Source organism: Tachypleus tridentatus, chromosome 1 (genome assembly GCF_004210375.1).
Source record: "Tachypleus tridentatus isolate NWPU-2018 chromosome 1, ASM421037v1, whole genome shotgun sequence".
Taxonomy (NCBI): domain Eukaryota; kingdom Metazoa; phylum Arthropoda; class Merostomata; order Xiphosura; family Limulidae; genus Tachypleus; species Tachypleus tridentatus.
Window position 1 is genome coordinate 175,151,516 of NC_134825.1, and position 27,801 is coordinate 175,179,316.

Genomic DNA, 27,801 nt, shown 5'->3' on the forward strand with positions numbered 1-27,801 from the left:
CTTAGGGAAATAGTCTTTGCTCTTCTTTCAGCATTTGGACTGAATTATACATGTGAACAGGTATTTTAACAAATTAAATTCATTATAAATTAATCAAGAAACAGAATCACTGCAGAAAACAGATACATGCATCTTACTAAAACAAACTATTACCCAAATACTTTGAAGCTTTCATACAAAGTAAAGCAGCATCATAAAAGCCAACAACTTACTTCAGTTCAGTTTTTACATTGATTTTACTTCATCAAATGTTTGTTCAAGTTTGACTTCAATCAATGTACCTATACAAAAAAAACCTTATAGCTTATAAGAAAATATAAACATAAGTAAAACAAAACAGATCCATTACTTCATTACACTTATGACATAAGACCCACTATAAATAAGTCTGCCGACCACTGATCTACACTATGAATAATTATTTCTTAAAAATTACACTTACCATACACAATACAACTTTACAGTTTTTCATCTACCTGTATCTACTGGTTTAATGTCAAGTCCTTGTGTTATATAACACAGCTTTAGGATATGTTTCCAATGAGTAACTGTACAGTTTCTCCTCAGGAATTGTCCACCATGAACTTCCTCACAAACGTGCAACACAAACGTATGGTTACAGCTACATATGTACTTTGAGATTCTCTCAGTCCATCTGTTACTCAAAATCATTGCTACATGCAATAAACTTGTGAATTTTAAACACACTATAAGTTTATGTTTCTTACTTTATTTTACCCAAACACTATTCTACAAAACATATCATCATTTCCTGATTCCCAAAGTTGTGTTTTCTCCTAATTTCTTGTATTTTAATGTTATAACTACACACAACTACTTTGACATACAAATTATCCATGTTTTTCTCTGTGTGTATTCCATGATGCATTTTAGATAACAGTTTGTTCTGAACTCTTTACTACATATTACATAAACATATGATTCTCACCAGATCGTGTCATTTGATGAGTTTTAAAGTGTCTTTCTTTTACTTTCTTTGTCAGGATTAACACAATGGTTTCTATCCAGCATGCATCTTCTGATGCATTTTAAGATTATAATTTTTTGTAAATTTTCTTCCACATACTGTACAACTGTATGGTTTCTCTCCAGTGTGTACCTTCTCATGTTTTTTTAACAGACTATTGCTTCGAAATCTTTTGTGACAAACACCACAACTGTATGGTTTTTCTCCAGTGTGTATTCTCATATGATCTTGTAGATAGGTATTTGTCACAAACTTTCTTTCACACACTGCACAACTGTATGGTTTCTCTCCAGTGTGAATCTTCTCATGTCTGTTAAGGTGACTTTTACTCCCAAATTTTTTATCACATACAACACAACTGTATGGTTTCTCACCAGTGTGTACTCTCTCATGTTGTTTTAAATGACTACTGCTTTGATATCCTTTATTACACACTTCACAAGTGTATGGTTTCTCTTCAGTAGGTTCCATCTCTGGTTCTTGTACACAGGTACTTGTTATATATTCTTCTGTACTCACAAACCAATTGTACGGTTTCTCCTCAATGTGCACACTCTCGTGCATTTTTAATTCATCAATGGTTTCAAATTCTTGTCCACATACAAAGCAATTATACGGTTTCTCTCCATTATGTAGCTTCTCATGTCTACTAAGATGACTTTTACACCCAAATTTTTTATTACAAACTACACAAGTGTATGGTTTCTCCCCAGTGTGTACTCTTTCATGTTGTTTTAAATGACTACTACTTCGATATCCTTTATTACACACTTCACAATTGTATGGTTTCTCTCCAGTGTGTGTCATCATATGGCTGTTAAGGTGGCTTTTGCTCACAAATGTTTTATCACAAACTACACAACTGTAGGGTTTCTCACCAGTGTGTACTCTCTCATGTATTTTTAACTGAGTATTGTTTCGAAATCCTTTATCACACACTACACACATGTATGGTTTCTCTCCAGTGTGTATCCTTAGATGTCCTTGCAGACAAGAATTTGTCCCAAAACTTTTCCCACACACTAAACAACAGTATGGTTTCTCTCCAGTGTGTATTCTCAAATGTGCTTGTAAACAGGCATTTGTTCTAAATTGTTTGTCACAAACTTTGCAATTGAATGGTTTCTCTCCAGTGTGTATTCTCATGTGTTTTTTTAATGTACTCTGAGTTACAAACTGTTTGCAACACAATCCACAGTTATACAGTTTCTCTCCAGTGTGAGTTCTCAAATGTGTTTTCAAATTACTGTTTGTGACAAATTGTTTGCCACATACTACACAACTGTATGGTTTCTCTCCAGTGTGTATCCTAAGATGTATTTTTAAATCTCTGTTTGTTATAAATTGTTTGCCACACACTACACAACTATGTGGCTTCTCCCCAGCATGTACTCTCTCATGTTGTTTTAATAAACCATTGGTTCCAAATCTTTTATCACACAATACACAACTATATGGTTTCTCTCCACTGTGTGACCTTGAATGGCTGTTCAGTTGACTTTTACTTACAAATGTTTTATCGCAAACTGCACAACAATATGGTTTCTCTCCAGTGTGTACTTTCATGTGTTGTTTTAATTGACTATTACTACGATATCCTTTGTCACACACTACACAAGTGTATGGTTTTTCTCCAGTATGTATCCTCATATGTATTTTTAAATAGCCATTTGTTATGAACTGTTTGCCACACACTGGACAACTGTACGGTTTCTTTCCAGGTTGTGTCCTCAAAGTAAATTCCAGATGATTTATTTCCAATCCTTTGTCAGTTGCAATGCTACTGTACAATTCAGCTTCACTATGAGAAATGTTACTATCATTTCCCCTCAGATTTGATTCATCGGACATATCAATGCCACTTGAATTCAGAGATCTATAATTTTTGGACATTGAAAAGAGAGATCTTTGTGCCTCAATACCATATTCTGGAAACTGTTTTCCACAATATTTGTTCATGTACGAATCTGGATCTATAATGAGAAAAATGAGTTTAAAAATACACAAGTTAACAGTTGTACAGATATACTGACTTGGTGACTTAATAAGTTATATTGAATGTTGTTAAATATACAGCTAATTCCTATACAAGATCAAAAACCAAACTTAAAACAATAATGCATATAACATACACCAGGAACCAAAACAAACCTTAGGGCAGTTTACATTTTCAAAAAAAGCCTGTAAATTAGAAGAAATGTTGGGTAAGGCTTTACAAATTATTAATCAATATTTACATCTTCTGTCCATCATTCACACTTGAAGAAAACAATCAGTTGATAGTACAAAGACAGTGGAATGCCTTCAAAACGGTCACCAAGATGGTTGAAGTCTTAGTAACTGTATAAGATAGCCTTATGTTGGTTGAGAACAAATACATGTAGAATGTAGGTTTGAACTGTTGTTTTAGAAATAATTTGTGTGCTGAAAAGCTTCTGTATTTCCAAAAGTAAACAATAACAATTATCTGTCTTTTCCAATGAGATATTCTCTGTAAAGAGATACTAAATTCAGAGAAAAACGTTTTGGAGACGTAAAATTTAATTAACAACAACAGTTAAGCTATTTGTACACATTTCCAAATGAATGCTATGTACTTATTACTCATGGTGATGAAAGTGAAAGATCCATAACTATGTATTTATTACTCATGGTGATGAAAGTGAAAGATCCACAACTATGTATTCATTACTCCTGGTGATGAAAGTGAAAGATCCCATAACTATGTATTTATGGTGACTCATGGGTGATGAAAGTGAATCTGTTGCTAGATCCCACAACTATGTATTTATTACTCATGGTGATGAAAGTGAAAGATCCACAACTATGTATTTATTACTCATGGTGATGAAAGTGAAAGATCCACAACTATGTATTTATTACTCATGGTGGTGAAAGTGAAAGATCCACAACTATGTATTTATTACTCATGGTGGTGAAAGTGAAAGATCCACAACTATGTATTTATTACTCATGGTGGTGAAAGTGAAAGATCCACAACTATGTATTTATTACTCATGGTGGTGAAAGTGAAAGATCCACAACTATGTATTTATTACTCATGGTGGTGAAAGTGAAAGAGTATCCACAACTATGTATTTATTACTCATGGTGATGAAAGTGAAAGATCCACAACTATGTATTTATTACTCATGGTGGTGAAAGTGAAAATCCACAACTATGTATTTATTACTCATGGTGGTGAAAGTGAAAGATCCACAACTATGTATTTATTACTCATGGTGGTGAAAGTGAAAGATCCACAACTATGTATTTATTACTCATGGTGATGAAAGTGAAAGATCCACAACTATGTATTTATTACTCATGGTGATGAAAGTGAAAGATCCACAACTATGTATTTATTACTCATGGTGATGAAAGTGAAAGATCCACAACTATGTATTTATTACTCATGGTGATGAAAGTGAAAGATCCACAACTATGTATTTATTACAACTATGTATTTATTACTTGCAAAAAAATGGTGATGAAAGTGAAAGATCCACAACTATGTATTTATTACTCGTGGTGATGAAAGTGAAAGATCCACAACTATGTATTTATTACTCATGGTGATGAAAGTGAAAGATCCATAACTATGTATTTATTACTCATGGTGATGAAAGTGAAAGATCCACAACGATGTATTTATTACTCATGGTGATGAAAGTGAAAGATCCACAACTATGTATTTATTACACATGGTGATGAAAGTGAAAGATCCACAACTATGTATTTATTACTCATGGTGATGAAAGTAAAAGATCCACAACTATGTATTTATTACTCATGGTGATGAAAGTGAAAGATCCACAACTATGTATTTATTACACATGGTGATGAAAGTGAAAGATCCACAACTATGTATTTATTACTCATGGTGATGAAAGTGAAAGATCCACAACTATGTATTTATTACTCATGGTGATGAAAGTGAAAGATCCACAACTATGTATTTATTACTCATGGTGATGAAAGTGAAAGATCCATAACTATGTATTTATTACTCATGGTGATGAAAGTGAAAGATCCATAACTATGTATTTATTACTCATGGTGATGAAAGTGAAAGATCCACAACTATGTATTTATTACTCATGGTGATGAAAGTGAAAGATCCACAACTATGTATTTATTACTCATGGTGATGAAAGTGAAAGATCCATAACTATGTATTTATTACTCGTGATGAAAGTGAAAGATCCACAACTATGTATTTATTACTCATGGTGATGAAAGTGAAAGATCCATAACTATGTATTTATTACTTGTGATGAAAGTGAAAGATTCACAACTATGTATTTATTACTCATGGTGATGAAAGTGAAAGATCCATAACTATGTATTTATTACTCATGGTGATGAAAGTGAAAGATCCATAACTATGTATTTATTACTCATGGTGATGAAAGTGAAAGATCCACAACTATGTATTTATTACTCATTATATATATTACTGTATATCTGTAACAGCTGTTTTAATATAAGTTACTAGATACTTCATGAAGAGTGGCCATCATCCTCTAAGAAAAAAAAGGTGCCTTTGATAACACAAACAGACAAAAATAAATCAACACATAACTCCTAGATTTGCAACACTAGAGGAGATGGCTATGAAGTTACATCTTTTTTATTAAAACACCAATGAAAACCAAGTATTATACTGATACTAAGTATGACCAAGTTGAGCTGACAAATAAATGTATGTAAGAGACACATTGTGAATGGGAGAAAGTTAATGTTATGGTAATGGAGAAGACCATTAAACTTCTTAGAATCCAAGTAAAAGCTGAAGACAATGACAGTTAACAGACAGATAATTACTAATAATATAAACATTACGTATGTCCACTTTTTAATACAATAACAAATCTACTGAAACCTGTATGCTTCAGTGAAAGTGATAACCAGAATGGCACGTAGGGTTTCACATCTACATAATATACTTGTTATTAAGAACATCATAAAACACATCAAACATGACTAGATGTAAACACAAAAACTTTAGTCTATAGAAACTGTACATTATTAAACACCAGTACTTTTCCACTAGTATGTGTACCACCATACAGTTAACAATATAGTTCTTAAAGTTTACACTCACCACACATCCCAGAAATAACTTGTTGAAAATCCTCTTCTGGTTCCTTTTCATTTTTCAAACTCATGTCAACATTTCCTGAATAATCTAGAACTTCATCATCACTGTCACCCTTTGTGGAATCACTAATTTGTTCAATGTCTACATCGACAAGTATGTTCTAATGATAAATAATATTGTTAATAGAAATCATCTAAACTTCATAAAAAGTTATTTTTCAACTTTAGTTCTACTGTATGTAGATGATTTAACTAAAGTTAAAATTACAGTACAGAAAAAATAAAATTATGTATTAAGTTACCAGAAAAACCAAAATGAAATGTTGACAAATACTAAGTAACTGACCAGGAATTCATGTCTAAAAACTGCATGTCTTGAGGAAGGGAATTTGTTTAATTTATTAATATTTCTGAACACAAATCATGCAAGTGGCACAAAATTCATACAGAGATCGAATGATCACAGCACTTCTTTAGAGAAACATATCCCTAACGAATATGTGGAGAAAAACTGGTAACATTAACTGAAGGAGATGAGTGTATACATATCCCTAACAACATTAACTGAATGAGATGAGTGTATACATATCCCTAATGAATATGTGGAAAAAACTGGTAACATTAACTGAATGAGATGAGTGTATACATATCCCTAACGAATATGTGGAGAAAAACTGGTAACATTAACTGAAGGAGATGAGTGTATACATATCCCTAACGAACATGTGGAGAAAAACTGGTAACATTAACTGAACGAGATGAGTGTATACATATCCCTAACGAATATGTGGAGAAAAACTGGTAACATTAACTGAATGAGATGAGTGTATACATATCCCTAACGAATATGTGGAGAAAAACTGGTAACATTAACTGAAGGAGATGAGTGTATACATATCCCTAACGAACATGTGGAGAAAAACTGGTAACATTAACTGAATGAGATGAGTGTATACATATCCCTAACGAATATGTGGAGAAAAACTGGTAACATTAACCTAGCGAGATGAGTGTATACATATCCCTAACTGAATATGTGGAAAAAACTGGTAACATTAACCGAACGAGATGAGTGTATACATATCCCTAACGAATATGTGGAGAAAAACTGGTAACATTAACTGAACGAGATGAGTGTATACATATCCCTAACGAACATGTGGAGAAAAACTGGTAACATTAACCGAATGAGATGAGTGTATACATATCCCTAACGAATATGTGGAGAAAAACTGGTAACATTAACTGAACGAGGATGAGTGTATACATATCCCTAACGAATATGTGGAGAAAAACTGGTAACATTAACTGAACGAGATGAGTGTATACATATCCCTAACGAATATGTGGAGAAAAACTGGTAACATTAACTGAATGAGATGAGTGTATACATATCCCTAACGAATATGTGGAGAAAAACTGGTAACATTAACTGAACGAGATGAGTGTATACATATCCCTAACGAATATGTGGAGAAAAACTGGTAACATTAACTGAACGAGATGAGTGTATACATATCCCTAACGAATATGTGGAGAAAAACTGGTAACATTAACTGAACGAGATGAGTGTATACATATCCCTAACGAATATGTGGAGAAAAACTGGTAACATTAACTGAACGAGATGAGTGTATACATATCCCTAACGAATATGTGGAGAAAAACTGGTAACATTAACTGAACGAGATGAGTGTATACATATCCCTAACGAATATGTGGAGAAAAACTGGTAACATTAACTGAATGAGATGAGTGTATACATATCCCTAACGAATATGTGGAGAAAAACTGGTAACATTAACTGAATGAGATGAGTGTATACATATCCCTAACGAATATGTGGAGAAAAACTGGTAACATTAACTGAACGAGATGAGTGTATACATATCCCTAACGAATATGTGGAGAAAACTGGTAACATTAACTGAACGAGATGAGTGTATACATATCCCTAACGAATATGTGGAGAAAACTGGTAACATTAACCGAGCGAGATGAGTGTATACATATCCCTAACGAATATGTGGAGAAAAACTGGTAACATTAACTGAATGAGATGAGTGTATACATATCCCTAACGAATATGTGGAGAAAAACTGGTAACATTAACTGAATGAGATGAGTGTATACATATCCCTAACGAATATGTGGAGAAAAACTGGTAACATTAACTGAACGAGATGAGTGTATACATATCCCTAACGAATATGTGGAGAAAAACTGGTAACATTAACTGAACGAGATGAGTGTATACAATATTGGGACAGAAGGTGCAATGACACAGGCAAAAAGTAACATAAGATAAATATGTCCACAGACAATTGAGTGGAGTACAAGGAGTAAGATAGAAAAAATCTGACCAATGCTTAGATGGGCAAAGAAAGAAATCCTGACAATCAAGTAATAACAGAAATATTACGTTTTGGAATTAAAAATCCATATAACGTCAAAACTTCAGTTAAAAATGTTTTGATACAATGCTTACTTGGATGTACTGATAATAAAGTTACTTAAACTTTGAACATAATTCAGTAAAAAACTTGTTACATACCTTAGCTTACCCAAGCAAACAGTTAAACAGTCAGCAATTATTGTATACAAATACTTAACTCAGTTTACGAAAGTTTTTATCCAGGTCAAATTTTCATGAACAAGTGCAAAAAACAGTAAAAAATATCTCTGTTCATAACTGAAGAAAAATTTTTTGTTGTTAATAAATTTGAGATATTACACAACCTCAGTACTGCATAAATGTTCCCTACAATTATTAGTGTATTATATACAAATTACCTCAGTATCTGATATTTCATCAGAATTCTCTTTTTTTATTTCAAAATCCAAGACCTTAACCAAAGAATCTTCTTCTGAGGAAGCATCTTTTCTTGTCACTAGAGGAGTACAATAAATATTTTAATAACAGAACATCTGTATGTTGTTACATTATAACAAGTTCTCTTTGTGAAATGATGCACTTTCATTTTGATGCTCCAGTTTATTTAAACTTCCTAACCATCATACAAACATGAAATAACATTAAAATAATATTAAAAATTAATAACAATAATTTTGGAAATTTTTTGTATCAAATTTAATTTTTGATTAAACTTTTCGATGAAGTAATTATTCTAATAATATTATTACATCATCTCTAACATGCGACACAAAGTGTCTATAAATTATTAACTTCCTTCTTTGTTGCACAGAACAGGAATCAAATTAACCCTTTTGCAATGGGTTATGGATCAAAGGCCATGTCATCTCATTTGTTGACTTGTATTCAACATTTCATTGAACTAGTATTTTATGTAAGTTTGGAATCAAACTGTAGATAATTTAAACTTTAATATTATTAGTTAATTTCTTAATTTAAAAGTAAATTTTAAAAGAACATCCAAATATACACATTTGTGAGTCGCATAGTGTGCTGAATGAAGCACTGGTTCAAATTAGATGTTTGTGATAAAATACTACGTCTGTAGTTTCGCACAAATTAGAAACTCAAGTTACCAATATTGATAAACTAGAATATAATATAAAAACCACATATCTTCATATTTTGTTAATATATGACTTATATTATGTTCCAAAAACATCAAGATGAATATCAAAGAATAAATTCACTGAAACACAGATTACCTTGTTAGAAGGATTTGAAGTAGACATTACATTGAATCTTACTATTCTATTAAGTTCAAAGTTCCTGTTATGTGGTAGACTACCAAATATTATGGTTATGGATCTAAAACAGAAGCTTTTTAGCTGGAAAGGTGATGTCCTACAAGTAAATACCAACCTGTCAAATGATTAAGAAACAACAATAAAGTTGCATGAGTCATATCCTGACAGCCATAACAGAAGATGGTGTTAACCTAGTGAACTAGCAACACTTCATGGATATTTATATGCAAAAAGAATCATCAGTCTGTTAGAGATAACGAACAAATGTATAGCATTCTAACACAGCTTCAATCCATTAAACAAGTGTATCACAGATGTTATGTGATTCTACAATCTTCTTACTAATAGTCCTGCCTCCCCCTACTGTGTGACAAGTAATCCCTAAGATGGATCCAGATCCTTTAAAGACCTATTCTTTTAGCATTACCAGTATTCACTTGTAAATGGAATTTTCATTTATTCCATAGCCCAGTGTCACGTCTGAGACTTTATAACAATAACGTTAGGTCCAGAATCTGACCATCCAACAAACAATGTACAAGTTTTCATTTGCCAGTACAAAATGTCTACTTGCATGTCAAGTCTGCTGTAAGAACCAAGACATATTGATGCAACATTGTGACCTAACATAAGATTATATCTACAACTACTGTATGAATCAGCCACATCAACAATGTATGGTGTACTTTAACAGTAAATTATCAACTATACCAGTAATACCAGAACTGTTCATTACACACTACATCTACAAGCAGGTCTTTCTTCTTACTACAGTAACGTCACTTGGTAGATGTAACATTACACTATAACACTCCATTCCATCCAGTGTTTATAACCCTACATCAATTCTACTGTCCCTAGCATCTGTATACAGAACAAATATAGAAACTTTCAGAAGGAAAGCTAATACTGGAACATTAACAATGACACATTTTAGTGACTGAAATCACTTTGAACCATCTTCAATCCACTTCAAACTGGATTTAACCTTAATTAATGCTATTCCCAAGTAAAAGTTGTTCACAAGTATCATGCGTATGTATACGAGGAAGATTTAGACTTCCTTTGTTTTTGTAAATTTGAGCATATTTAACACTACTTTTAACTTTAATAAGGTTTAACAGTACATTCTGTACCCACTAAATGTCCCACTGATATCATAAAGTACATACAAGATGGATATCACCAAAATAAAACAAGTTTAGATAAATTTGTTACAAATTGACTCAATAAAATTTAACACTTTTTATTACACAATTTCCTTCTATTGTCTATCATATGTTTAATTAGTTATACTCACTTGATAAAACTTCTAATCCAGTGTTAGTTTGTTGAAATTCATGACTTGGTTCTTTTTCTTTTTTCATACTTGTACGTTGTGAACAGTCAACAACTTCATCACTGTCACTGAATTTGGAAGTGCTGCCCTCTTTTGGTGAATCACCACTTTTCTCAGTTTTAACTTCCATAAATATGTTCTAAATCAAAATAAGAGAAGATTTTCTTCCATTGAAAATGTATTTCTAATATGTACTTACACTCTCTCACACACAAAGACCATCTTGATTACTGACTGCCCTCTAAATGGGCAGAAAAAGTAATGCTTACATAACTAACTGTTAAGAATGTGCAAGCTGCATCAACATGTAACAAGACAAAAATGTAAAACAATAGGTGCTTCATGTTATTGATACCCAACAACACCTGGAAATTAGGTCATGAGGGAGAGAAGATAGATGGAACATTAAGACAAAGACTTAAAGATAGAATGGGAAATGGCATAAGAAATGGAAGAGGGAAAGGACCAGGGAGACAAAATCCAGAAGTGGAAGACAAGGTCACCCCAGAGCTGGACAAACCTTTGAGAAACTACTGGTGAAGAACAGAGAAAGGAAAAGAAGTGTGAGCATAATGGAAACCAAAACTGGAAATTATCAGTGGAAAATGAATATAAAATAAGGTTGGGAAGAAAGAGTTCAAAATGGTCCTGAGCTCAGACAATGGACAAGACAGTACCATGCTTAAACACATGGTGATATCCACAGAACGAGGAACCACTTAGTGATGGTTGGTTGTTTGGCATTTAATGGCACAAAGTAAAGAGGCTATCTGAACCATAACAGTTGGTAAAAGAGCAACCTAACCTTTGTAGAAATTAGGAATTTTTTCATTTTCTTTTTGAAGTAAAACAATTCCTTGAAAAATGTTAAAAGGGTAAAAGAAATCCCAGAATAATGTAAACCCTAAAGAGAACTAAAAAGACCAATGGCCCACAAAAAGATAAAAGCAGTCAAGACAGACAGTGTCACTGTGAACAATAACACCAATAAATGTCAACAGTAAATTCTGAGTGAAAACATGTCCAAAATTATGCTGCTGCACCTGGTCATTATGACAACATGACAGTAAAATGCGAGATATTGTGACGTGAATGTCATAAAGGCCACATAATGGTGCATTAGCCCCAGATAAGATAACAATGGGTTAAAAAGCTGTGACCAATGCAGAGCCTTGTCAGATAAGTTCCTCTTTACAATTCCTGCAGAAACTAGACAGCCAAAGAACAGTTGTAGGTTTGATCTGAAAAAGGTTATTGGAATGTCCTTCAGCCAAGGCTGACTGTCAACTGGTGCAAACCTAAGCCTTGATCACAGGACCATAGTCCACATATGGAATAGACCCAGCTACAACGACACCAGAGCACACACAGTCAGCTGCAGTGTTGATAAGCTTGTTCCCTGAATGTCAATGTTGCCTGGTATCCAGAAAAATTGGTTACAAAAAGATGATGAAATAAAATCGGTCCAAATAGTTCAAACTGTTAAGGAGAATAGAGATGATACACAACTCAGCAGTGAACACAATCAATACAGGGAAGTATGTGCAAAACCAATGAGCCATAAACAAACTACATACAGCCCACAGAGGCAAATGACTTCAAACCATATATATAAATAGCCATGGATGAATGGTTTGATAGATGTCCAGCAAGGAGAAGGCAATATTTCCAGTGTGAAGCATCTTCCTTCTTCAGGTGACTCACAGAAAGACCACATGTGGGAATAGTAATATGTCATGGATGAACAATTCAAACATACTAGATTCGGAAATGTTGTCCAACATTAGACCAAAGTCATTCCTGTGTGGAATAATAGACAGTGTTTTGCCAAGGGTGGAAAACACAATCCCAGGTGGGGTGCTGTGACAAGGAATGTAGTTTACCAACATACTGCAGGGAGAGTTGCAAACATCGAAGATAAAGAGGTGATTCATGGTGCTCAATGTACAAACTGTAGATCACTGAAATGCAGAATGCCTTCATGCAAAGCCAGACTTTGACAGTAAACAGAGTCCAGCATACTAAGTGCTGAAGGTTTTCATTTACCAATCAAGGCTTGTTTGACCTTATCCAAAAACCTGTAACTATGTTTGATCTTATGAGAACATGATAGTTCTGTAGCATAGAATATCAATTGTCTCCCAAAGACGTAGAAGAGAGAACGTAGAGAATATTCAGTGCCCTGATACACCTGATACAAGTTCCTCGATGATGTGGAATAGAAGTCAAAAACAAGTCCCAAGAACTTTGTTTCTGGCACCATGGGAAGAACATCATTACTGAACCATAGCTCAGGATCAAGATGTAATCCCAACTGGTGGAAAAAGTGCATACACATTGTTCTTGAAGAAAAAGAAAAAAAAATGCATGATTTTAAATGCACAAGATGATTGAGGGCAGTCTAAAGCTGTCACTTGATGAACCTCGTGTTCTACAACCAATATGAAATGTGGAAGTCAATGATGTATAAACTGTTTGCAACATTCAGAGGAAGCTGATGAAAGATGGCAGTGATCTTAATACTGAAAAGTATGATACCCAAAACAGAGCCATGATGGACACCATGCAAGAGCATTAGGGTTATAGAGCTAAACCTTACAATGTAAATAACCTGCAATCACAGATTCAGGGGGACACAGAATAGTGAACATCAAAATGAGAAGATGAGTAGGCCAAAGAAGAGTAGAGGGACCAGCAAAAATCTCTGATGCGGGGATGTTAAGAACATCCCTCTCAGCAATAAATGCTCAAGATATATTAGGGTAGCATTGGGAGTAATCTGAATAGACAAATCCCAAAAGTCTTGGACTTCAAGAGAAGTTGGGTGTGTTTTTGTTTTGATGATTCAACCAGAAGTCTCCAAATTTTAATTTTCAGACAGATTTGGTAGAGCCAACGAGCCATTCTGATCCCTTCCAAATAAAAAACAGCAACATCTGCCCAAGGAATTTTGCAGATAGTGAATGTAAAATGAGGAACTGAGGTACATTATCAACTGCAGCTTGAGAATAAGTATTACAGCTCTCCAAGCACAGTCACTACCAATCAAGGATTGTTCAACAGTGAGGTGTTAAAAGCCATATGAAAGAAATAAGTTTGTGTCCACTGAACCAACCCACCATGGAACCCAACAAGCTATGAGAAGATACACTACAGAGCTAAAAGCAAAAGGCTTGGAAACAGCTCAGGATTTTGTGGAACTATACCCAAACACTAGCATTAGACACAAGGTCCACAACACCTGCTGAAAATGTCCAATACTTGTACTCAGTTGAACCTCATCCCAGAGAACCAGCCAACTAACCCAACACCCATCTACAAGCATTCAATACCAAAGAGGTGTGTTGGGGTTGAACCCCTCAACAACCAGGATCTTACCCTCCCCCTCACAGGTCACCACACAATCAAATATGACAATGTGATGATAGAAAAGAGACCCAGCATCAGAAAGCACAGACCAGGAATCAGTACCCACTGGGTCAGTGATACAAGTGACCACAGTGAAGAGGTGAGAATGTGTCATCACAATCATCCTCTGTAAAAGAAAAATGAGGTGGAACACAGCTCAAGAAAGGTGAAATGAGAGAAGACACCTTGACTGATCAGGAACTAGAAATCTCCCAGGTGTAAAGGTAAGAACCTCAAACCCCTAAAGAGAAGTGTGAGAACAGATGTAAATCTGAAAGTTGTGGAGCAAGCAACACCCTTGTCATGGTCTGTTACTCTGTTCAAATTAGGGAGCTATGAAAATCACAGATCAAAAGTGTACACTGAAGGGAACTCTTATGTCAAACCCATGAGAATGAAAGCTTCCAAGTTAGTCCACATCCTCAAAGAGATAGAACGTATACTGTAAAAGACAGAGTAGAAAGTTAGATTCAACTGATGTGGGAAAGACAATCCCTAAATGAATGGAGTACTGAGGGGTTCAGAATGGATTTCCCTCTCGTAATAAGTAAACCAACCTGTTCTGCAACTTGTAGAAGTACAGACTCTGAACTGAAAATGGAAGAAAACAAGCAAGACCTAGACAAATTAGGAGGAAAAAATGTAAGACTTATTAAGTGAAAAAAAAATGGTCAAAAGTTTCTATTTCCTGACAAAACATGTAAAGAGCTGTCTGAATCACAAATGTATGAAAAGAAACCAAAGTTAAGCACAGCCATACGAATGGGAAAAGAAACAAACATGTCAGTGAAGTAACAAGGCAAAATTTTAAGTTCCACAAATAAAAATTAGGAAGGGACAGCACAAATGAACACTCATGAAAAAATTAAGATATAACAATGGACAGATAATACAAGAAGCTATTATACATACACCATGTGAACAAAGTATCAAAATCTTTCATTCATAAACAATGTAAAAATAACAAACATGTGAACTGAGAGAAGAAACAATATCTAAGGTACAGATGGAAAAAATACCCTGTTCAAGGACACAGAGTAAAGTCTCACACTAACTAAAATTATAGGGTACATATTTAACAAGAAAAAATTATTCAAAGGGAACAAAGAAGTACATATTTCTAGTAGTAAGATAGAAACTAACAAAACATACCCAATTAAATATGAAACAAACTACATAAATTTACCCAGTATACAAAGTTTGTAATAATAACAAGTGCATAAACAGATGAATATTATTGATAAAACATAAACAAACAATATTTAACATCAAAAGAAATTAACAAAAACAACAGAGGATGTGTAACGAAGTCTAATACATAAACAGATAAGAAGGAATATAAAGTAAACTACACTAAAAAACAAAACAAATTATGTTATTAGTAATAATTAATAAGAAACAAACTATCAATACATAACAAGTTAATAAAGTAGTTATAAACAGGAAGTGAACAAACCAATTAAATAAACATAGTTACCAAAATATGCAATAGTAAAGAATAAACAGGACAAAACATGCCACAATTAGTAATAAATTATTTACCATACATTAAAAATAGCCTACAGGACAAAACACTGTATTAAGTCACATACTGATGAAAAAAAACTACCCAAACAGAAAAACAAATTAGATAAGAAACAAAAACACAATAGAAACATGCCAGTGGAAAGTACTTATTAATAAATGTGCAAAATATGCAACATTAACAAATATACATGATTAAGTTCACTGAAATTACAAAGTAATGATAAATATGACATGCAATTAAAGTAACACAGATAACAAAGTACACATGTAACCAAACTCCAAGCACTGATGACATGAAATATGCAAGTCTCCTGTGTGTAAAGAAGTGCAAAAATCATACAGAGGGTATCAAAACTGAACCTACCACAACACAGCAACCTGGTACAAAACATACCATAAGTCTACTGGAAGAACTTGAAGCCAGAGGAAGAAAAGAAAAGACCAAGTCTCCCCCAACTGAAGGATGTGTTGGCAACAACTAAGGAAAGGTGTCTGAAAAGGAAGAATCAAAGTGGTGACTCATTGAGCACCTTCCTTATCAGAAACAGTGTCACATTAAAAAAGAAGAAAACACCAACTGAATGTATGACCCTAATACCCTGTGAACAAACATATGCACTTCCTCAACAGATAAAGTTGACCTGTCCTGGGAAATTGTACCATATATATTGTTGCCTGTTACAATAGTATTACTGTCTGCAGCAGAAAATCTAATACATACTAATTCAGGAACAAAAAAGTTCTGAATGTGTCAGTGAGAACAAGTGAATTCAAACATGAAAATTAGAAATTGCAAATGAGCTTTGTAGGAAAAGGCATTACAGCACAACTGAGAGAGTGGGCAGGAATAGCAGAGAGAGATGGTTATTCCATCAAAAGTTGATAGGTTGATTTAGTGTTTTATGGCACAAAGCAGCTAGGCTATCTGCGCCAAACGTCTGGTAAAAAAGTAAAAATAAAGTAAACGTAGTAAAATTCATAAAAGGAAATGAAGGTAAAAACAAAACAGCAATTGAAAACATAAATGGCATAAAACCAACGTTGTCATCCAGTCTACATTGTTAAGAGAGAAACTACAGTTATAGAAGTTGTAAAGGACTTTCTGTAGCATAATGGGAATGATCATAACCTGCCAGGAAGACCAACAGGTAAGTACAAGAACCACCGTCAGTCACCTGAAGTTGGCCTTTCCAGTCATGGTTCAGAGTTATGTGTCATTATGGCCATTTTCAAAAAGTAAAATAATAAAAGTTTTAAAAGACATGTAGCAAAATTTTAACAATAACTCATCAAGATGACTAAAGGGTAGTTCAAACAGCAGTGTTAGTCACCTGAAGTTGGTCTTTCCAGTCCTGGTGTCGAGTTATTTAATGTCATGGCCATTTTCAAATTGAACTAGAGATATTGAGACTCTTAAAACAGAACCACAATTAAAAAGGTGTAATGAATAAATATCGAACACTTAAATGACATTAAAAAGATTAATGGTAATTGAAAAACTAAAAACTTTATCAAGGTGGACAGTGTCACCATCACCAATAACACTGTCTAATGTTATGGACAAACCTTGGGACAGAGCATGTTTAAAATAGTACCATCGTTGAGAGTCATAACGACAAGAAAGTAAAATGTGGCTTATTGTGATCTCAGTGTTACACAAACTACACACTGGTGCATCAGTTTCAGATAAAAGAAAACAATGAGTTGAAAAACTGTGACCAATGTGTAGTCTAGTAAGAACAACTTCCTCTTTCTGATCCTTACGGTAACAAGACGGCAAAACAGCAAAATAGGGTTTTATTTTGAAAAGCTTGTTTTAGCGTCGCTCACTCCAAGTCAACTGCCAGCTGGCACAGAGCCAAGCCTTGACTACAGGACCATAGTCCATGTATGGAACAGGCACAGTGGTAATAGTGCCAGAGCAGATAGATTTAGCTGCCATGTATGCAAGCTCATTCCTGCAAATACCAATGTGGCCTGGTATCCAGAAAAACTGGATAGAAGTAGATGTTAAAGAGAAATTGGCTAGTCGGTTTTGAATATCAGCGAGAACAGGGTGTGAACCAACATATAGTGAGTCCAAGGCCAGTATTAGAACTAAGCGAGTCAGTATAAATAGTGCAGTTGGAGTACTGCTCAGCTTCAATATGATCCAGGGCAAGAGATATGGCATACAGTTCAGCAGTGAACACAGAAGCTGTAGAGGAGATTCTGCACACAACCACCAAACTGCAACAAACCATGGCAGAGCCCACAGAGTTACCTGATTTGGAACCATCCGTATAAATTGGAATGGAAAGATTGTTCGAAGGATGTTCAGTAAATAAAAGACGATATTTCCAATCGGGAGTATCTGCCTTTCTCAGATGACTTAAAGAAAGATCATATTTTGGTACTGTAATAAGCCATGGTGGGCTGGGCTGACCAGTGGATTCTGCAATGTTATCCAAGGACAGACCCAATTCATCCAATTGCACCTGGATGCGAATGCCAAAAGAAGCAATGGCAGATTGTCTGTTCTGAAAATGTATGGCCCATCGAGGAAGTAAAACACATCCATAGGTGAGATGTTTTGGTAAGGAATAAAGCTTTGAAGAATATAGTAAAAGACAGTTGCAAACAGCAATGGTGCAGAGAAGGTTCACGAGATTCTACGTATAAGCTCTGAACTGGGGAGGTGCGAAAAGCCCCAGTGCAGAGTCGAAGTCCTTGATGATGAATGGGGTCCAGCATCTTTAAGGCCAAGGGTCTGGCAGAGCCATAAACCATTGATCCATAGTTGAGTTTCGATTAAATAAGAGCACGATATACCTTTAACATAGAACATCGATCCACTCCCCAACTGGCAGTAGAGAGGACACGGAGGATGTTTAGTGCTCTTGTGCACTTGACCTGAAGCTGTTTAAGTGTGGTATAAAGGTCAGCTTACAGTCAAAGATAAGCCCCAAGAACTTGGTCTCAGGATGTTCAAAGATGGCAGCAAAACTTCACTGATACAGAGTTCGAGATCAGGGTGAATAACCGTTAGCAGCAAAAGTGCATGCAAACAGTTTTAGAGAGAGAGAAATTAAAGTTGTTTGATGTGGCCCACTTCAGTAAACAATAAAGGACAGTTTGTAGTTGCCACTCAATATATCTCATGTTCGATGACTGACACAAGATGTGAAAGTCGTCGACATAGAGCCCATTTGCAACAGTGAGAGGGAGTTGTTCAGTGACAGCATTAATCTCTGTACTGAAAAGTGTGACATTCAAAACACAGCCCTGAGGGACCCCAAGTTCCTGTACAAAAGAACAGGAAAGTGTCGAACCCACACGAACTTGGATTCTCCTGTCCATTAAAAATTTTTTAATAAACATGGGTAAATGGCCACGTAACCCATATATATGGAGGTCTTGCAAAATGTCATTCCTCCATGTTGTATCATAAGTCTTCTCAATGTCAAAGAATATTGATACAAGATGCCGTCATTTGAGAAAGGCTTCTCTGATTGACGTTTTAAGTCGAATCAGGTGGTCCATGGTGGAGAACTGTAGTCGGAACTCACACTGGGTGGGTGAGAGGAGGTTGTTTGATTCAAGAAACCAATCAAGATGAGCATTAACATTCTTCTCTAAGGTCTTACAGAGACAGCTCATCAAAGCAATTGGATAGTAGTTTGAAGAAATCTTGGGATCCTTCCCAGGCTTGGAGAAAGGCAGGACAATAGCCTGGCACCAGGCATCAGGAAAAACATTCTCCTGCTAGATCTGATTAAAAACAACCAGAAGGACAGCAAGAGAAGCAGGAGATAGATGGCACAGCATCTCATAGTGTATATCATCAGGTCAAACCGATGTACTACCAGACCTATGAAGGGCCAGTTTCAATTCCACCAGTGTAAAGGGACAATTATAGCCACAGAGACAATCAGCTCAAAAGGAAAGAGGTGATCACTCTGCTCGAGTCTTAATGGCTGAGAAGCTGGAGAATAGGCAAAAGTGCTAGATACCCGGCTTTCACCGAGAGTATCAGTGATGTGCTGGGTATCAGTTATTTCCTGGTCATCAGAGAGAAAGATCAAGAGAGGGACAGAGTGATATTGCCCACTGACCTTTCGAAGTTTGTCCCAAATAACTTTGGAACTGGTGGCAGAGGATAAGCTGGTTGTGAACTTAATCCAAGATTCCTTCTGGCTTTGACGTCATACCCATCGAGCATGTGCACGGGCCAGCTGGAAAGCAATGTGGTTCGAGAGTGTAGGATAACTAAGGAAAGTATCACAGGCCCATTTTTGAGCCTTCCACCATGGACGAGGATATAGTGGAAAACGTGTCGAGGTTTTAGGAATACAATGAGCAGCTGATTGTATAATACAGTCTGTTACTGCTGCCACACAGTCGCCAATTGATGGCTCACAGACAATGTCTGGATCAAGTTCTGCGAGAGCAGTGAAAGCGGACCAGTTTGCCTGATCAAGCTTCCACTGGAACATGCAGGTAGAGTGGCACTGATCATGGCCAGTCTCTCTCAAGATTACAGGAAAATGATCACTGCCTCATGGATTATTGTCAACCCTCCATGAAAAATGGGAAAATAATGAAGGGGAGCAAACTGAGAGATCAATAGCGGTAAAGAACTGACTAGGTGCATGAAAGTAAGTGGAAGAACCAGTATTAAAAAAGAAAGATTGTGATCAGATAGCATACACTCTACAGAGCGACCTCTCCTATCAATACCAGTACTTCCCCAGAGAAGATGATGTCCATTTAAGCCCCCAGGATGAAAAACTGATTGATCATGTCTCTCCAGGTGACAGATAGAGACAACAAACAGTAATGGTATGACCCAAAGAAACACGAATGGCTATGGCCTCAAAGGGTGTGCACATGCTGATCAACCAGTGTCACAGCCTGTCATTTCTGTACAAAGAAAACTGCCTAAAGGTGACTGCATCGATAGCTTTCAGAAATGTTTCCTGTCAGGAGAGACAAACAGGATAGTAGGAAGCAATTAGTGTTTTGATGTCATCCAGATTAGACTGTAAACCTCAACAATTCCAGCGTATCAGGGTGGCCATTTTTATTTACATGTAGGCAAATTGGGCAGAGAACCCTTCTGTTTACGACATCTGCTTTCCATACTTTCCTTATTTGAGGAAGGTCTGTCAGCCTCCATGGATCATGTCCTGGGTTGATTGGGCAGGTCTTTGCTGTTGGAAGGAGATTCCTTAGACTGAGGATGTGAATGAATGATTGTTTTGCATCTTGGGGTGAGAGAGGAAGATGGATTTGAGGAAATGCCTGTACCTGGAATCAAAGGATGTGGATCTTCGGGTTTGGTGGAATGTATACAAGGGGCAGAGATAGTGGTCGAAGTATATTCATCAACTTTTTAAACCATGGAGGTCAAAAGACTTTTCATTTGTTTGGAGAACCATTCTTTAGAAGGCACAAAGAGATCTGCCTGCACTTCCACAGTAGCTGTGGAACAAAGTGCAGCAGTGTATGTCTGAGATGAGGTGGTGGACAACAATTTTTGAGCTTCAGGATAGGTAATGTTATGAATCGTTTTCAAATGCTGCACCTGTTTTTCTTCCAAACATTTAGAGCAAGAACAAAGGTAGGATTGGCAAGAGCCATGGCAATTGATGCAATGAGGGTCCGTTTCACACTCATAGGCATCATGGTCCTTGCCACTGCATCAAGCACATGTCAAGGAACCACGACGAGACGTCTTCAAGCGACTGAACCATTGACACTGGAAACATCAGAGAGGGTTTGAAATGTATGGCCGTACTCTGCAGTTAAAATAACCTGCCTTGATAGTGGCAGGCAGACGTAGTGAAGTAAATGTCAGAATGAGGACATTGGTCGGCACCATACTTCTATCTTTGCGAGTGGAGATATGCCTCACTGCAGAAACACTTGCTGTGTTGAGATGTGGATGTTTCCACCAATACGTCACCAGATCGAAGCTTTTTTACTGACTTTGGAGAGCCAGCAAGTCCCTCTAGTCCCTTCTGAATGGAAAAGGGAGACATTTGCCCTAAATATTTGTCTGAAAGTGAGTGCAATATCTGAAAATGACGTACAACAGGTGGTACGAATAGTTAGGATTGCTGCTCAGTCTTCAAGACGTGGTCGTTTACCTATAGACTTTTTTCACTATTTTATTAGGATTTTTAATTGGAGTATCCATAATACAGAAAGGGAAACTTCAGTGCCCACTGACCCCACCCACCATGAAGCCCTACGAAGGGACGCACTACAATGTCAAACAAGGACACTGCAGCAACGCCAGGGTTTTGTGAGCACTATACCCAAACACCAGCATCAGCTATAATGTCCACAACACCCATTGGGAACTTCCAGCACTGGTACTTGGTTGACCCTAGCCCAAGTGGACCAGCTTATTGACCCAAGGGGGGCCACCCAAAGGCCACCTGCCTACATGAATTCAAGGCCAAAGTGGTTTTAGCATTGTACGCCTCAACCACCAGGATCCTCTCCTCCCCTTCACAGGTTGCCATGCACGACAAACACGTGGGTGGATGTTTAGATCCCAGAGGAGGTAAACTGAAACAACAGAACCTTCCCTGGGAGGTCCCCTCATCACATACAAGAATCCACACTGAGGGATAAAAATAAGTGTAAGAGCCAGTACTGAAGAGAGTTAGGTTGCAATTCAGGAGCATATGCTCTATAGCACGACCCCTCACATCAATACCAGAACCACCCCAGAGGGGATTACGCCAATTAAGATTCCCCGAAATTAAAAAGGGGGTTGACAGCTGCTCAATGAGGGGGATCAAGGTCTGATGGATGAATGTTTTCCCAAGGATAAGGTACAGAGAACAAAACAGTGATGGTATGATCCAAGGAGAAATGGATGGCTACAGTTTCCAAGGGTGTATTCAATGGCAAGGACCAGGTGGGCACATGTTGATCAATCAGCAGTGGTACTCCCCCATTTCCTTGTCTTACGCATGACCTGTCATTTCGGAATAAGGAGTATTGTTAAACTGTGACTGTATTAGTAGGTTTCAAAAATATTTCCTGTAAAGAAAGACATTTGGGATGATAAAAGTCAATGAAATCCTTGATGCCTTTCACATTTGACTGCAAACCTCGACTGTTCCATTGGATTAGTGCGACCATTTTCATTTACCACAGCTATGTAAAAATAATAACGCATTTAAGCTCTATAACTGGTAGTCACTAGAACATACATCTCAATACCCTCCAAAAACAAGTTTTATGTTCAGGGGATGTTTGTCCACATTATTTCGTATTTAAAGTCATATTTAACAGAGAAATAGAAATTGAGATGTTAACAAAATACAATGTTTAAACTTCTCAGTCTTTCTGTATTAATGTATCAGTTGTTAAAATGTCTGAAAGAGTTACAAATATTCATTGCTAATTAATTTTATATGGTTATTATATCTTCCATTACTATGCTTCCACACTCAAAAAGTATTATCCACAGATCTCAACCATACACTTGGTCTAAATAAAAGTTCTACTTAGAATACAGTTTCAAAATCTCTAGCTCAGAACGGCTGGTACAGGTATTAACACTCACTGATAAGCAATGTTTCTACTTTCCCAGGCCATCTTCAAGTTAACAAAAAAAAGGTTTTATTTCAAGTGGGTTTCTAATCATCAAGAAGTTTAAAATTCATTAATAACATGATCATACAAAAAGAGAGAACCCAAAGCTACCATATCTAAACAATTAATCTTTCTGTAAATGTTTTTCTGCCTTTGAAAAATCAGTTACAAAAACATCCTCAGGTAAGACCCTCAGAATAAAATCTTCTAATACAAAAACTTATTACTCCCTGATAACCAACACTGAAACAATTTATTGTATCTTCTAAGAAGAATATTTGTGAAATGACAAACTACATCAAATGAAACTGATCTATTGGTTCCAAATTAATATTTTAAAATTATCTTACAAAGTAATAAAAAAGAACATTTTTACTAGAATATTTAGCGATGAACCAGATGAAGAACCAATCTTTCCCACATCTGGAACTGAATACCAAGAGTATGGTATTTTGTAGCTGAGAACATTTTTGTTTACTGTAACAATTCAAACACCAAATGTTCTGTAACATCAACATGTGTAAGTGTTCTCTAAAAATATCTAGTTATAATAATTATCTTAATAAAGTTTATAACCTACAGATTACCTCAGTGTCCTGTGATACTTCATCAGACTTTTCATTTTTTATTTTAAAATCAGAGACTGTAACTGAAGATTCCTCTTCTGTGGAAACATCTTCTCTTGTTACTAGAGGGGAATAATAACTACTTTTGTAACAATGTGTATCACTACATTAACATAATTTAACATGATAGATTCTGGTCAAGTTCCATTTGTTTATCTTTAAACACATTAATATATTGATACTTAATTATAAAACACACTGATAAATGACCAGTAATGATCTTTACATATTTTTCCTTAAAATTCTGTTATTTATATTTAATTTGTTTATAAAATAATTATTCTAATAATATTACTTTCACACATATAATATTTATAATGTGTAGTATGGGGTGTTCATTAATTAATGAATCTCTTTATAAACTGAATAAAACAGGAACTACACCAGCTGTGATATGTTATAGCTGAGAAACCAATGCTTGAGAAATTTTTTCCCCATTATTATAGATGTAAGTATGTGAATGACTTTGCATATCACATGAGCACACAAAATACAGCATCACTCACTGTTCAAACAACCAATGTAGTTATGGTGATTATCATCTTGACATCCAAGCTACAAATGATAAATGGACATGTTAAGAACAAATTGAATTGTTAGCCCTCATTATACCACAACTGTTTCTTATTTAGTTCTCATTCTACTAATTAATAAAGTGGAGCAATATTAAGGTTTTTGACACCCTCTATAATTTATCATATCTGATGCAATAAAAATTAAAATCTTGAAATTAACTCATGGTACCAATTTGACTCTCATTACTAGAGATGGAATTTTAATATCAACATCCAAACTTAAAGATTACTTATAAAAACAGAAAAATATCACAACAAAAACCTTTCAACTGAACAACTTTCTGGCATTCCAATTCCCTCTAGTGCTCTGTAAAGACAGAGAATTACAGGAATTTCAAGTATAAAATCATATCTTACACTTCTCTCAAGAGAAAATAAAGTAAGATTTTAATATATCTGTATAAGATAAACATTTCATCATTAGGATCTTCCTTCAGTTTACAAAACTGGTGATGGCATATGGTAAAGTGACCAGACAATCTATGATATTTTGTAAAAAATGTCAACTACAGGAATAAAAAACAACAACACAAATTTCCTATGTAAGAAAATAATTTTGTTAACTATTCTTTTCCTATTTTCTTACTTATTAGAGAAAAGTAAAACAGTTGATAAATATCACAATTACTTAATACAAAAATCTCACATCCCTTAATTTCAAATATTAACTTCTTTCATTGGATTGTTGTGACACTTAAAGAAAAAAATATTTTGTGCAAACCATTAAAAATATTAACAGTTCTTTCTCCAGTAATTTTTATCCTGTTCTAGTTTCATTAAATTGGAACTAGCATGTACTCTGTCAAGAAATGTGTAGTTTTATTGAAGTATTGCATGTTTGGTATTAAAGTAACAATGTTATTTTAAATTTACAATAATTTCACATGATTTTGATATTTCTTCATACAGGATAAACAACAGCACAAGACCAGTTTCACATTATTTAACAAAAACAAATACCAATATTTCAAAACAAAACTGATGGGAGTTTTATCACACTTTGGGAGCATTGTTTGATTGTTACTTGTGAAAGTTGCTTATCATGTGAGCACAAGGTGACAAAGTTTATATTTCAGGTTTAACTTAGAAAGCTAATTACAGTTTTGAATTTGTCTGAATACGTAATCAGTTTAATGTATTTACAATATTAAAACTAAAATTCTCCCTCATTCAGCAGAATATTTGAGTAAAATATGAAGACAGTTTTTGATTTTGTACAGTTTGAAAGTTTGTTTTTTTTTATTAGGTTTTGAAGTTACTTTAATTACTGTTAAGATACAGTTAATACAATGAACTTCTTTGTCTTACTAAAGGGTTGTTTAAACATTTAACTGGTAGTTTCACTTTTTTTATATTATTCTACAGAGGACTCAGACTAGTGGGAGAAAACTAACAAAAGTTTCTCTTGACTTCTTTCATAAGATAACCAATTGTAATCAGCTACACAATTTATAAATAACACATCTTTATGGGATTTTTTTTTTCAAAATATTTTATTTGTTACTCCAGCAAACTGGTTAAGTTTGGATATTCTAAACTTCATTATTAATGTATCTTGACATTTAAATGTTCACTTGATAAAATAAATTATGGCTGTTCACCAAAAACATTTATCTTAAGAACAACAATGGATCTTAATTTTAACGGCAGCATCTTGTACTCTTAAGCTGAGGTAAATAAATAATAATAAATAATAAAAAATATATATAATGAAACAAAAATTATACCACTTATTAATCGTTTGTTCTACGATACTAAATAATACTAATGATGATAACATATATAGTGCCACTCAAGACAGTAATGGGAATTTTTCCACACATTTTGTATCAAGCTACAAATTCTCACAAAGGACTGGTAGTCTACATAGTGAATATACGACTAAGTGACATTTTACCACTTTCTTTTTCTTCAACATCCATCACAGCATTCTCGTCCTCAGTGAAGGGTTCTTCTATTTTCAACACTTCCATATTTCAGTCAGTTTCTCTTCTGGACGGTGCAATTACTCCTACCAAAAACCAAGAAAGAGCCGAATTAGAGATGGTGCCTCATTTAGTGAAAGAAGATTATACCAAAAAAAACAAAAAAACATTAAGAATTTGTTTCACATATTTGACGTTTCGAAGAATTAAAATTCTCGTTACGATAGGTACGTTTTTACTCTTTTCTATATGTTATAACAAAAACCTTAAAATAACTTAACAAAATGTTAAACTTATACATTTCATTTTAACGCGTTCAAAACAGATTTGTGATACTTGTACTAAACGTAGTTAACAAAAGACGCCATCACCCGACTACAAACAATATTCTACCGCAATACCAGTCAGTGCGGGCAACCCACGTCATGGGAGTAACGAATTTATTACGTAGTACCCTCACCAACAGCGCTCTAAATAGAAAAAAAATCTGTTAAAAATTTATTACTAAGGAATAAACTAACTACTACAAAATGAATGTTTTGTTGTTGCAACTATAAAATATTACAATTCTGCATTTATAGTACTATGAAACTTGATTCAGTGTGTGTTGCAAATATAATATGAAAATATTTTTTTTCTTTATGGCTCCCCGGTTGTGCATAGGTAAGTCAATACACAAAGTTAATTATGAGGTATTGATTAAGCCAGTTCGCGAAGGGGTGGATTTTGTAATTCGTTTCCATAAATATGCTTATAGAATAAAGCCGCTTCAGAACAGTGTCACGAGGTTTGAAGTTCATTACTAGATTTTAATTTTGTCTTTATGGTACTTTTCAACTTTATGCTGATGTATTTTCCTGTCAAATGTGGCTGAGATCTCTCGGGGATGGATAATTTATTTCTCAACTTTAATCTAGTGGATAATCTTATGCGAACATTTTATTTTCTTAAATATGCAGCTGCAGGTATTACCTGACTTCGTTATATACATTATGAGATTATTCATCGTTTTCTCCGAGAACCGGCCGTAACT

At 35.0% G+C, this 27,801-nt stretch overlaps 1 protein-coding gene across 2 annotated transcripts; it reads right to left on the minus strand.

Annotated features, from left to right (window-relative positions):
- Window positions 1-710: 710 nt before the first annotated feature.
- LOC143230605 (uncharacterized) lies at window positions 711-27,186 on the minus strand. 2 transcript variants are annotated; one of them, XM_076464457.1, is made up of 7 exons: window positions 27,105-27,186; window positions 26,741-26,854; window positions 24,230-24,330; window positions 11,073-11,250; window positions 8,885-8,982; window positions 6,096-6,252; window positions 711-2,961 (listed from the first exon to the last, which is right to left on the minus strand). In XM_076464457.1, the coding sequence occupies exons 2-7, from the start codon at window positions 26,814-26,816 to the stop codon at window positions 1,022-1,024; spliced, it is 2,550 nt and encodes an 849-aa protein (XP_076320572.1). In that variant the 5' UTR covers window positions 26,817-26,854; window positions 27,105-27,186; the 3' UTR covers window positions 711-1,021. The 2 variants fall into 2 exon arrangements, with proteins under 2 accessions (XP_076320572.1, XP_076320566.1); XM_076464451.1 differs by having other exon boundaries at window positions 27,068-27,182.
- Between the last annotated feature and the right edge of the window lie 615 nt (window positions 27,187-27,801).

Bases quoted from the DNA above. Each gene is read 5' to 3' on its own strand.
- LOC143230605 (XM_076464457.1), bottom strand. From the start codon at position 26,816: ATGGAAGTGTTGAAAATAGAAGAACCCTTCACTGAGGACGAGAATGCT. The intron at 8,983-11,072 runs GTGAGTATAACT...GTACTCCTCTAG, and splicing joins TGGATTAGAAGTTTTATCAA to TGACAAGAAAAGATGCTTCC. The intron at 2,962-6,095 runs GTGAGTGTAAAC...TTCTCATTATAG, and splicing joins AGTTATTTCTGGGATGTGTG to ATCCAGATTCGTACATGAAC.